The sequence below is a fragment of the Cicer arietinum genome, chromosome 7, assembly GCF_000331145.2.
Source record: "Cicer arietinum cultivar CDC Frontier isolate Library 1 chromosome 7, Cicar.CDCFrontier_v2.0, whole genome shotgun sequence".
NCBI classification, from domain to species: Eukaryota; Viridiplantae; Streptophyta; class Magnoliopsida; order Fabales; family Fabaceae; genus Cicer; species Cicer arietinum.
Window position 1 is genome coordinate 58,466,041 of NC_021166.2, and position 12,414 is coordinate 58,478,454.

Below are 12,414 nucleotides of genomic sequence, written 5' to 3' on the forward strand. Positions count from 1 at the left end.
CAAATGTAAAATTTAATTAAATATATATATAATTATGTGACTATTGTTCAACTAAGAGATTTGATCAACAAACTAGATTTTATCATGTGATTTCTTCTTTCCATAGACATAAAAAAGTAAGTATTTTTAAATTAAATTTTTATTATTTTCAGACAAGAGTCAACTGACAATGTATTTTTATATTTGTATTTAATTTTAATTTTATATCTACATGTAAAAGTTTTTAAAAATAAATTTACATTAACATTGATCCAATTAAAATAAAAAAGATTAGACTTTTGGATAAATAAAATAAAATTAAGGATCAAAATTATTATTTCAAAATAGAGAGTAAAATCACCTGAACGTAATAGTTGAGAAACAAAAACGTATTTTAACTGAAAATATATTATCAAATAAATGAAAAGGCAAGGACAAAGATGTCATTTCGAACAGACCTCACCTTAGCTTTTTCCTTTCAACATTTTCTGGTCCTATCACAAGTACTTTGTTTAATTGGTTAATTAATGAAAATTTTCAATCAATCCAAATACAACTCTCTAACCTTACCTGCTTTTCCATCACAGATCATTAATGTAGTGACACCTACACCAACAGTCCACAAAATACCGTGTGCATTGGAGAACCTCATGTGACAGACAAGTGAGATTATCATAAACTTGGAAATCATATTTTTAACAAACCAGGAGATATATTATACTTCATTTTTTTATATAACAAAATTTATGTACACTTCTTTTATTGTTATTCTTATCATACTTAATGGATTATAATTTTTTTAAAAGTCTATTACAATTATAAAAGATGTTCTTTTTATAAATTTAAAAAAGTATGTTTTAAATAAGAACAATACAAAAAACATAACATGTAAATATTTTAATTTTTTTGATTAGCTAGGAAATTATATATATTTAGGAACGAAAAAGAACAAACAGGAACCTATTATTGAGAGAGAGAAGTAGACAGAGGAGAGAGTGTGTTTGTGTTGTGTTGTGTGTTTTTTAGCATCTCCAAATCCAAAGAACCGTTTGCTCCGTCATTTTTATGCCAAACTAACTTTCCCATTTTTCTCCTTTTAGAGAGAGAAAACGTTCAGATTGCAAGAGAGAGGAAGAAGAAAAAAAGGAAAATTTATTTTTGTGTGCTGAAAATGGTTGAACTGGAAATCCAATTCCAAACAAGGGTGTAAGAAAAAAAATTGAATATTTATTTGATGGGTATCTTTGAAACTATGATCTTGTGAAAACCCAGATAGGAAATCTTCGATGCGTTGATTGATAGAGAGATTGTGGGGATTCTTTTTTGTTTGCCGTTGATTGAGAAATGGACGGTGGCGATGAGGCCGTTGTAGCTCCGGAGGGTCCACAGCAACCGCTTGAGTGGAAATTCTCGCAAGTTTTTGGCGAACGTGCGGTTGGAGAGGAAGTTCAAGAAGGTAATTGTTCCCATGTTGTGTTGTGCTTTGTTGAGGGTACTATGTTGTTGGATCCACTTTATTGTTTTGGGATTAGGGTTTGGTTCTTTTTTTGCTTTGGATCTGCTTTGGATTGTGGTTGTGTAATTGATGTGTGATTTTTAGGGTCTTGTTTAATTTTCGGGGGAAGTTTTGGCTTTTTGCATTGTTAATTTTTACTTGGTTGGATTGATATTGAGTGTGAAAGTGGAACTGAACTATTAGACTTTAACAATGGAGGGGCTTTAGTTTTGGCTTTGGTCTTTGATCTTTGTGTATTTATTTAGCTTTTGCTTATATTCCAAGCAGTTCTTGCTGTGGTGAATTGATTTGTTTAGTTTTCAATGTGTGTTTAGTGTTAGATCTTAATGGTGTGTAGTTTGATGAATGGCATTAAGAATCGACATGGAGCAAATGAGTTTGTGTCATAGGAGGAAGAAGAATTATATATGTTAATAAATTTTAAGGAATGTCTTTTTTTTTTCTAGTTCGATAAGTGGTGTTGTTACTGTTAGACACTTATATGTAGCAGTTTGAATTTGAGATTGAGTTTGGATCCAGCATCCTCATTGTCGCACTATTTCTATATTATATGTTGTAGTTGTTTCCGGCGAAATTAGTGTCTTGCTAATTCAAAAATTTCAGTTTGTCAACTACAAGCCTATATGGTTTTATGTCATTTTCCTCCAGCTGCATGCCTGGTTGAGATGGTTGTGCTACATTTCTAATTTATAAGTCTAGTGATATAACATGTTCACAACAACCAAGTAGGGTCAGCTACATGGATCAAACAAAGTCATGGTGTTTTGTAGTATATCATATCTCTATCCAACTCATTGATCTTTAATTTTTTTCATAATAGTTTCTCTTATAGTTTTTCAAGGTCTTCCTTTGCCTGTAACGATTTGACTACCTCCCATCTGAACTACTCTCCTTACTACATAATCTACATGCCTCATCTCCACATGCTCAAGCGCCAAACCCCAAAGTCGATATTCCATCATATTTTCAATGATAGGTGCTACCCCAACTCTATCTATAATGTTGTCATTCTTAATCTTGTCTCGTCTAGTTTTTTCACACCATTTTCATCCCTGGTTTTTTACCGCCCAACACTTTGTTCTATAAAACATCGCTGGTCTTACAACTGTACAATAGACCGCAAGGTACAAAGTATCGCTGAACTACAATTTCCCATCGTAACCAAAAATAAGAATGAAACAAGGATTGAAAGAGAGTAAACAAATGTCTTAATGGTTATTAATAGAGTGTAATTGGAATAAGAAACATATTCATCTATTCTCTTTTTGCTGCGAGGGAGCCATGATATCTTCTATGGACATTGAATCTGTCTAACCTAGATGATTTGATTCCACGTTGGGCTTGTTCGGGATACTTTTGACATGGTACCATTGCCAGATCATGGTGGTGGAGATTTGGATTTGGTGAAAGGCCATTGTTTATTTTTTCCACAGAAACCTTGCTTTTGGAAAGGCGGTTTAGCTCGTAGAAAACATGCAATACTCGTGTTAAGCTGTAACTAAGATATATTTCTGTATGGCTTGTATAAGGAATTAAGGAAGTGGAAAGAATATGGATTTTATAAATCTAGTTGGTTCCTGTTAGGTATTTATGTTTGGCCTATAGACACCATTAATAGAATGGTAGATTCTTCCAGTTCAGAGTGATTGACCAATTTTTTTTCTACAGTGGACATAATTTCGGCTATTGAATTTGACAAATCTGGTGACCATCTTGCTACCGGTGATCGTGGTGGTCGAGTAGTTCTCTTTGAGCGGACAGATACAAAAGACGTAAGTTTATTCTTTCTTCTCCCGATTTTTTATTTCTAAGCAAACTTATCAACTTAGTTTTGAATGATTCCTCATAACAAACTTGGTATTGTAATATCTATGTATTATTTACTATATAACATTGCAGAATGGATCGAGAAGGGATTTGGAGAGAATGGACTATTCTATCAGGCATCCTGAATTCCGCTATAAAACTGAGTTTCAGAGTCACGAGCCCGAGGTAATGTTTAGTCACCAGACACCAGTTAAAGCTGCTCAAACTATCTTTGATCAGAAATTTTAATATATGTAACGCGATTTTTGTTTCAGTTTGATTATCTTAAGAGCTTGGAAATAGAAGAGAAAATTAACAAAATCAAATGGTGCCAAACAGCTAATGGTGCTTTGTTCCTTCTATCTACAAATGACAAAACAATCAAATATTGGAAGGTATGAAATGAATGCACACCCGAGGCATGCTGTGTGCTGTTTTCTTGAACCGATTGATTTATTTCCTACACCACTTATTCTTATTCTCTTTATCTGAGTTGAATAGGTTCAAGAAAAGAAGGTGAAGAAAGTTTCTGAAATGAATATCGACCCTTCAAAAGCAATGGGAAATGGATCTATTGCTAGTTCAAGTAATTCGAGTAACTCTAAGCCACATCTTGCAAATGGAGGATCCTCAGATAAATCATATGGTTATCTAAGCAATGATTTCTCATTTCCACCAGGAGGCTTACCTTCGCTAAGATTACCCTCGGTAGTTGTATTCAACCTTCAGCCTTCGCCGTTGAATTCTGTTTTCCAATATTTGTTTTTTGGGTATAACTTTTTTTGAAAAAAATATATTTTTCCTATGGACAACTTATAAATTGGTAGATTAACATAAAACACAAACTCAGCAATGCATAAAACAGACCTTTTTCCTCTCTGAACAGAGTCAACTTTATAAAAGAAGTTGAAAAAGAAATAACAGAAAGAGAACCAGTTGCATTTAGTTTATAGTTTCATTGTTCTGTCCTTGTAGTGTCTGTTATATGTTCCCTAATACTCCCTCTGGAATGACATAAGCTAAAAGGGTATTCTAAAAATTGGTGTATCTGATCTAAACTTTAGATCAGAGAGATCAACTTTTCTGATCTAAACTTTGGATCAGATACATTAACTTTTCAAATGCCCCTTTTGATTATATTTCATTCCGGAGGGAGCACTTTATAAGCAAGAAAAGTAGCTACAGTTCTATGCTTCATTTTTAAACTTTAACAATGACTTGTTTGCTACTTTGTAGACTTGTTGTGCATCTTGTGCTTACACATGCGTTGTACAATATGTAGGTAGCTAGCCACGAGACCAGTCTATTGGCTCGATGCCGTCGAGTATATGCACATGCTCATGACTATCACATCAATTCTATTTCAAATAACAGGTGATTTGGTTACGTTATGTCGACTACTTTTCTTTCTTGAGTTCATATCTGCACGACTTTTTTATGCCTTTGATTTTTGGTGTAATGATGCTTTTCTGAAATCTGATCACATTTGAACGATGGTATGTTCTCAATATCTTCTAGCGATGGAGAAACTTTCATATCGGCTGATGATTTGCGTATAAATCTTTGGAACTTGGAAATTAGCAATCAAAGTTTTAATATTGTTGATGTAAAGCCTGCAAATATGGAGGATCTGACTGGTAAACTTTCTTTCACTAGTATATTTTTATGTTCTTCTGAAATTGTTGCTCCATTGGTAACTTAGTATAGTTTGTTTTGTTAAAGAACTGATAAATGATAAGAGTTGGTTTTGCATATGTGAATCTTTCTAGTCTTGTCTATGTGATGTTGAGTGGCAAGGTGAATTCGAGATCACCAGAAGAATACACCCTTACGATTATCGGATGCCTGTTGATTTTGTGGTCGGATTGATGATAGTTATATTGCTGTGAACATTACTTGCTGAGTTAGTGTTTGTGATTTGATAGGTTTCAGGAAATTTGAAGAATGAATTTAACTAGGGCTTCCGCGGGTTTCATTTTTATTGATGTCTCCCTAAGAAATGTGATCTGCACAATTATTACTTCTAGGAGTTGATATCATTGCAACGCAATAAGACAGATAGCAATGTGTTAAGTAAAGTTGTTTGAACATACCTCTGACAGCTCATCCTACAATAATGAGGAATAGAATCCTAAACCCTTAAGTATGAAGAGTGAAGACTCCATTCTTCCAATAAACAATGTTGGCCGAGGCGCTCTAATTGTGCGCACATGGCATTGAGCTGATGTGCCAGAAGTGGTAAACTTGGCGACATAACTTGCTCACTGTAATGCTAGTTGAAAAAAAAAAAAAAACAAGATGGTTTTCTGGATTGGGTTTTTGTAAATTGCACGTTTTTTGTTTTGTTTTTTTATTATAAGATTATTTTTTCGGTTGATGCTTTTTTTATTAGTATTGACTATAGATAATGTTATTGCAGAGGTTATAACATCAGCAGAATTTCACCCTACACATTGTAATACATTGGCCTATAGCAGTTCAAAGGGTTCAATTCGTCTTGTTGACTTGCGGCAGTCAGCCTTATGCGATTCTCATGCCAAACTGTAAGATCATTTTTTGCTGATGTTTTAGTTTAGAATAATGCTAGCAACACATATTTTCCAACACACTCTTTGATTGGTTAAAATCCACATGGATCCCATCAAATTCATATGGGGCCCACGTTATTTAGTGGGTTTTATGTGAGTTATAACCAATCAAAGAGTGTGTGTTGCTAGTCCTCCTCTTTCATTTATCTCCCTTTTGGCCTACACTCATTTATGTTCCATATGAAAAGGATCTGGTCCTTCTAGAGTAAGTAATATCAATCATTGATAAAATCAATGGTTGGTAATATATGAACATGTATAACAATTAACAAATCATGGATGGTTAAAATATCAACCATTGATTTTTTCACTTTATTAACTACTCACTTTAGAGGAACCAATTCTCTGAAAAAAATATTTTTTTTCCAATGCCAATCGCACATGTAATTTCTTCTGTACAGATTTGAGGAACAGGAGGCACCTGGGTCCAGATCATTTTTCACAGAGATTATTGCTTCTATCTCAGATATAAAATTTGCAAAGGAAGGAAGATATATTCTTAGTCGTGATTACATGACTCTGAAGGTTTGAAAGCTTTTTTGTTCCAAATATCCATGCTTCTGTTGTAAAGATTTTCTTAGTATTTTGGTTGGGGATATTTATAATTTATTGAATTGGATTAAATTCCATGTGACATGAGCCATCTCGTCTCAGCAATTAGATGAAAGAGTTCCCAAGTACCATTAAATTTATGAAGAATTTCATGTATTTGATAGAATTCATTCATGGTGGTTGTTGAATCCAATGAGCAAACAGCTCTCTATTCATTTTAATATTTCATTTACAATTATTTGTTCACTTTGTTTGGGTCCCTTCTGCTTATTATGCTCTCAATCTCTCTAGCCTCACCTCTCTTCTTTCCTTGTTTGTCAGTTATGGGATATTAATATGGATTCTGGCCCAGTTTCAACGTTCCGGGTTCACGAGTACTTAAGGCCAAAGGTTAGATTCCTTTGGTTAGATGTCATGAGTTCCTCCTGCTTTATCGAGTTATAATAACGGGCTTTTTTTATTATGTGCAGCTATGTGATTTATACGAAAATGACTCCATTTTTGACAAGTTCGAGTGTTGTCTGAGCGGTGATGGATTGCGTGTTTCAACTGGTTCTTACAGGTTTTCTATTCAAACTTTATCTATCTGTGATTTTGTTATCTTTGAGCCTGCATCTTACTATTTTGTTTCATTTGATGCCAGCAATCTATTCCGTGTGTTCGGTTGTGCCCCGGGAAGTACAGAGGCTACTACTTTGGAAGCCAGTAAAAATCCAATGAGGTAATTTTACATTGGAAACTCAGACACAAATTATGGTTTAGTTGAAATTGTGACATCTTTACGAACTTTTTCATTTTCTCAGACGACAAGTTCCAACGCCTTCAAGGCCTTCTAGATCACTTGGAAACAGTATCACAAGAGTTGTAAGACGCGGTTAGTTTTTTTTCTACTTAACACCTTGTTAAACTCTTGAGTTCTCACAGTGTCTGGTTAATAGTAACACGACTTCAAATATTTTGCTAATCTTAAACAGGAGCTGATAACACCGGTGTCGATGCAAATGGAAACTCTTTTGATTTCACTACAAAGTTACTACACTTAGCATGGCACCCAACTGAAAATTCAATTGCTTGTGCTGCTGCAAATAGCTTATACATGTACTATGCATGAAGATAAATGGTTGGAAAGCATATATATATATATATATATATATATATATTTGCTCGGCTGTTTTCGAGGTTATTATGGAGAAGGTTTCTTTTCCATTCTTACCAACCATTAAATTGGAGGCTTCATGAACTCAACCTACAAGTGCCCTTCAAAATATTTCACTGGAGCTCTTACAAAAAAGATCCAGAAGTTGCAGCAATTTTTTTTTCTTTCAAATTTCATCCTTCTTCTGACCCTAATATTCTTTTCCCTCCTTTTTCTGTATCTTTTTGTGAAAAGAAGGTGCAGTCAAAATGCTTCATATTGTGTTTGGCTTGCAAAATGAAGAAGAAAAATGTTATTGTAGCTCTCCTACAACAGATAAAGATACAAGATAAAAAATGTAGTTGTTTTTCTTTTTGCCTAGATAATTAAGATAGATGTGTCTTGTGGGATGGAGCAGTGGAAACATGCAGTGCATCATTTTTTCATTGATTATATTTTTGTGTTGGGAATTTAATTTGAGCAATGTTTCAATGTCTTAGTGAATTTGCTATACACGGTCAATTTTATGTATGTATTATGTTAAAAGGAAGTAATAATTTTAGGATAAACATGGATTGTTTCTATTTCCTTGTCATCATGGATTGGTTCATTTTGCTGTTATGTTGACATGTATTTTGTTGGTTTCTTTCATGGTATATGTTACAGTAATTCACCATTTGGTATATGCTTTATTTGTTTTGGTGAGTCATTTGTGAGTGAAAGGATACTAGAATATTTTAACGGATCCATTTGTAACTGTCTTAGCTATATAGCTAGGTCAATGATCTTCATTGAAGATAACTCACATTTCAACAAATTTATCCTCTCTTTGAAATCTCTAATGTTTCTATATTTACTCTTCGAACCTATGTGTGGAGTAGCAGAGATACAAAAAGATGGTCCGCCAAATATGGGTGGTGCTTGTATTGAAAATCTGCAATGGTCCTTGTATTGAAACTAATATTTCTACTTGTATCCTTGTAATGGTCCTTGGTATTATCAATTAGTGTTGGTAATCTCTTGTGCATAATTGATAATTGATAAGTTGGGCTACAATGGAGATACAATATGGACATAATCTAACTTATTTATAATCGGTTGGATATTAACTTATGTTTTATTTTTGGATTTTATTTGTTTATTATCCACTCATTTTATTTTTAGATTTGAACCCTAAATCCTTTCTTTGAATCCTAATTCATTTCTCTAAATTGTAATTTAGATACAATTTAAATTGAATTAGTAAGATGTTCTCTTTCTTTCATTAACATAGCAAAATTTTTTTTTTCCGATTTCAACGACAACAAGAGGTAACTATTCTTGAACCCCAACTCAATTCTTTTATTTATCTATTTCTTTTATACATTTCAATTCATTCATAACTTAAAAGTACTTTGTTTTTTTCTCTATTTCTACAAGTATTAAAATTTGTATCATTTCTCGCGTAACATGAGTTTTCCGTAGAAATTTTATACTTTTTAGACCTTAATAAATTTTTATCTTTTCACAATAAAAACCTATTTTTTAAAAAATTTATTTGCTTTTTTTTATAAACTAAAGTTCATACCTTCAGTTTTAAAATAATGCATAAAAACAGGACTCGTTTTTAATTACTTCATTTTGTACAAATTAGTCTTTTTGTTCATCTTAGATTTTTTCTTTCTGTTTTTCTTTTGACATCTTATATAAGTTTAACCATTTTTTTTCTTTCATATTAATATAAATGTTATATATTTTATTGTCAATATTTCACATTGTTGTAAATCATTTATTGATTTCTCATCTTTTGTTGTCTTCTATTTTACTTGAGGATGAATGTCAAATTTAGAGTGTTCTTGATTGTGGATTTGTGGTGTAATACGGTGTATAAATTATAATTTACATACACTAATTATTGATTGAATTATATGGTGATAATTTGTTTAAGGTAATGAAAAAAAAAATATATGTTCAAGTTTACCCGTAGTTTTGTCATTATAATTTCATAATGCATCAAATTCTTGAAAATAACAAGTTATATCAAATTTTCTGTGTATAATATCAAAGTTTTTAAATTAATTCAAAATACGCAAATCAATTAAACAATAATCGGATTTTAACCGATTTTAAAAGAAAAAATATCGATTTTAAAATTGGATTTGTCGAAACCGATTATTTAATCATAACTAATTTTACAACAACTTTTATAATCGATTTTAAACTAAAATATTAATTTAATTATAAATCTTAATCCATATAATGATTTTAAAATGATATGATTTTATTTTTAAAAAAATGAACTATCCAAACCCCTACATACAAGGATAAGGCAGAAAGAGTAATTAAAGTTGATATGCTATTGTCAACTATATAGTACAGCAACAGACTTGTGGGTAGAAGCTGATTTGGATAGCGGAAAAAAACAGGGTGATTGGTGTCTATAAATTCTCTTGTTTGACAAGTATGTAACCCCATCTTTTGCTACTTATCACCCTTTAACTAATGGAACTTTGTTAATATTTCAACACACAAAGTTTGTGATTGTGTTGCATAGGAAGATGGTTAATAGAGGGAGTGTTCTTGTTACTAAAATTATGATCAAATGGAGGGATTTACCTTCAAAGCATGGACTTGGGAATTTGCTGATGTTCATCTTTTTGTGGTTACTCATACCATTGTTCTTGCATGGGAGTTTGTTATGGCCTACTCAAGGATTGCAAAAATAATACTACAAAAAGAAGGAATAGTAACAAAACAATGAAATATTTAGACTCTATAATGTTATTTCATTTAGGACTTATGGACATTATAGTAATAAATTATAATATCATGTTTGATGTACCAATAAATTATTATATCCCGTCTCTCTAATTGAAATTTCTATCATAAATATGAGTTGAGTTAGAAATCAGCAGAAAATTATAAGAATATTAATTTATTCAACTACTCTTATAAAATATAATTTAAAATATAAAATATAAATATAAATATAAGAACAATTTATAAAATATAATCTAAAATATAAAAATAATTAATAGAATTTGATCTTAAATTTAAAAATGAAATGTTAATAATTAATTTAAAAAATGTTTATAATTTTATCACAAGAATATTTTTATCTTTTATATAAATATATAATTTTGTCTTTTTAAAATAAATATAATTTATTTACAAGGGTATTTTTGCCATTTATATATAATATATATCATATCTTTATTTATATTCTAAATAATAAAATAGAATTATTTAGTTATTCATAATTTTTTTAAAGATTTAATTTGTTTATTTAGTAGTGTCAATAGATAGTTTAAATATAATATTATTTTATTAGTTATTTAATTTTTTAGTATTTTTTTAATTTATAATATTTAAAATATAATAAGTTAATTTTAAAAAAAACTAATATGTAATTTTGTTATTTAAATATAATATATATTATTTTGATGAATGTGTATCAAATATATGACAAAATAAAATGTTATTATATTGGTTATCATGTTAGTATCAAACACAAGATATTTGTTACTATTAGATCTTATCTTTATCTTTATCCAACTTTATATTATATCATGTCTCTATCATAACCTACACATCAAACGAACCCTTAGTGTCTTTGATTATGCAATGACAAAAATTTGATTTTGAATGAATTGATTAATGATTATAGTTAAATATAAATTGAATGTAAAGTAATTTATATTTAGATATTTTTACATAAAAATAAGTCGAACAATAAATTTCAATGTAAAAATCATGTTTGGACTCAAGAGTTACAAATTCTAATTTCAAATTAGAATTTAGAGATCAATTATACTAAAAATAAAATACCCATACATGTAAAAATTATTTTACATCTCAATATTTAATTTTGACTCATTTAGATTTGGAATCAAATATGCCTTTAATATTTCAAATTACTATCTCATGCATTGTATGAATTGCTATACAGTCTAAGTTCATATTTTGGATTGCTGATAGAATTACGTTAAAATACCACTATTTTGACAAAAATTCTACTTTGAAATTTCTAAGAAATTATTGTATAATTGGAATTTTGCTCAATTCACAGTTAAAATATGAGAATAGGTTAGAATTTCTAATAAAAGGCTTATGGCCTAGTATTCGATAGGTCCAGTCCATATTAATTTTTTTAAATAGAGAAAACCATAGTTTTTTTTTATAAGTCTATTTAATTAAAAAACTAATGTTAAAATTATAAAAAATAATTTTTTAAGTCTATTAAGTCGACCACTTAAATAATTATGAATAATATTTTTATTACTATTGTTATTATATATTAAATTTTAAATATTATGTTAAATTATAAATTTACTAATATTTTAATAATTTAATCATATTGTTTTATATTAATTTTTGACACATTTAAATATATTATAATAATAAATTAAAATAAAATAATGATATTATATAGTTAAATTATAATTTACAAATTTTTATAAAATTGTAACTCAAATCTAAAAAGAAAATCTATGGCATACCACTACCAAAGTTATATTATAAATTTTTTGATATGTGAGACCGAAACCTTGTAAAGCCTGATTGATCTTTTAACATATTTTCACTCCTATTCACAATTGAATGCAAACATACATGAAATGCTTTTACCCTAACACAGTGTTCCGTTGGAGTGAAAACTTCAAAAAAAAAAAAAAAGGAAACTAAGGGAAGGAAAAACTATAATTTCAATAAATTTTTCATTATTTAGTTGTAGCAAAAAACAGAAAGGAACGAAGAATAATTTCATGGGACCCACAAAAAATCTTTTCCCATAAATGAGAAAAAAGTTCGGGAACGATGTATTTTTTGTGTTGCTCTATTCTAATAAGTCTGCCCTCTAC

At 30.1% G+C, this 12,414-nt stretch overlaps 1 protein-coding gene across 2 annotated transcripts; it reads left to right on the top strand.

Moving 5' to 3' along the window:
* Positions 1-931: 931 nt before the first annotated feature.
* On the top strand, positions 932-8,197 carry LOC101500700 (serine/threonine protein phosphatase 2A 55 kDa regulatory subunit B beta isoform). Of its 2 annotated transcripts, none has more exons than XM_004510294.4 (14): positions 932-1,435; positions 3,164-3,267; positions 3,395-3,487; positions 3,577-3,696; positions 3,803-4,012; positions 4,584-4,675; positions 4,820-4,938; positions 5,721-5,844; positions 6,291-6,414; positions 6,763-6,831; positions 6,912-7,003; positions 7,085-7,162; positions 7,245-7,315; positions 7,416-8,197. In XM_004510294.4, the coding sequence occupies exons 1-14, from the start codon at positions 1,324-1,326 to the stop codon at positions 7,550-7,552; spliced, it is 1,545 nt and encodes a 514-aa protein (XP_004510351.1). In that variant the 5' UTR covers positions 932-1,323; the 3' UTR covers positions 7,553-8,197. The 2 variants fall into 2 exon arrangements, with proteins under 2 accessions (XP_004510351.1, XP_004510352.1); XM_004510295.4 differs by having other exon boundaries at positions 3,803-4,009.
* The last annotated feature ends 4,217 nt before the right edge of the window (positions 8,198-12,414 follow it).

Bases quoted from the DNA above. Each gene is read 5' to 3' on its own strand.
- LOC101500700 (XM_004510294.4), top strand. From the start codon at position 1,324: ATGGACGGTGGCGATGAGGCCGTTGTAGCTCCGGAGGGTCCACAGCAA. The intron at 1,436-3,163 runs GTAATTGTTCCC...TTTTTTCTACAG, and splicing joins TGGAGAGGAAGTTCAAGAAG to TGGACATAATTTCGGCTATT. The intron at 6,415-6,762 runs GTTTGAAAGCTT...CTTGTTTGTCAG, and splicing joins GTGATTACATGACTCTGAAG to TTATGGGATATTAATATGGA.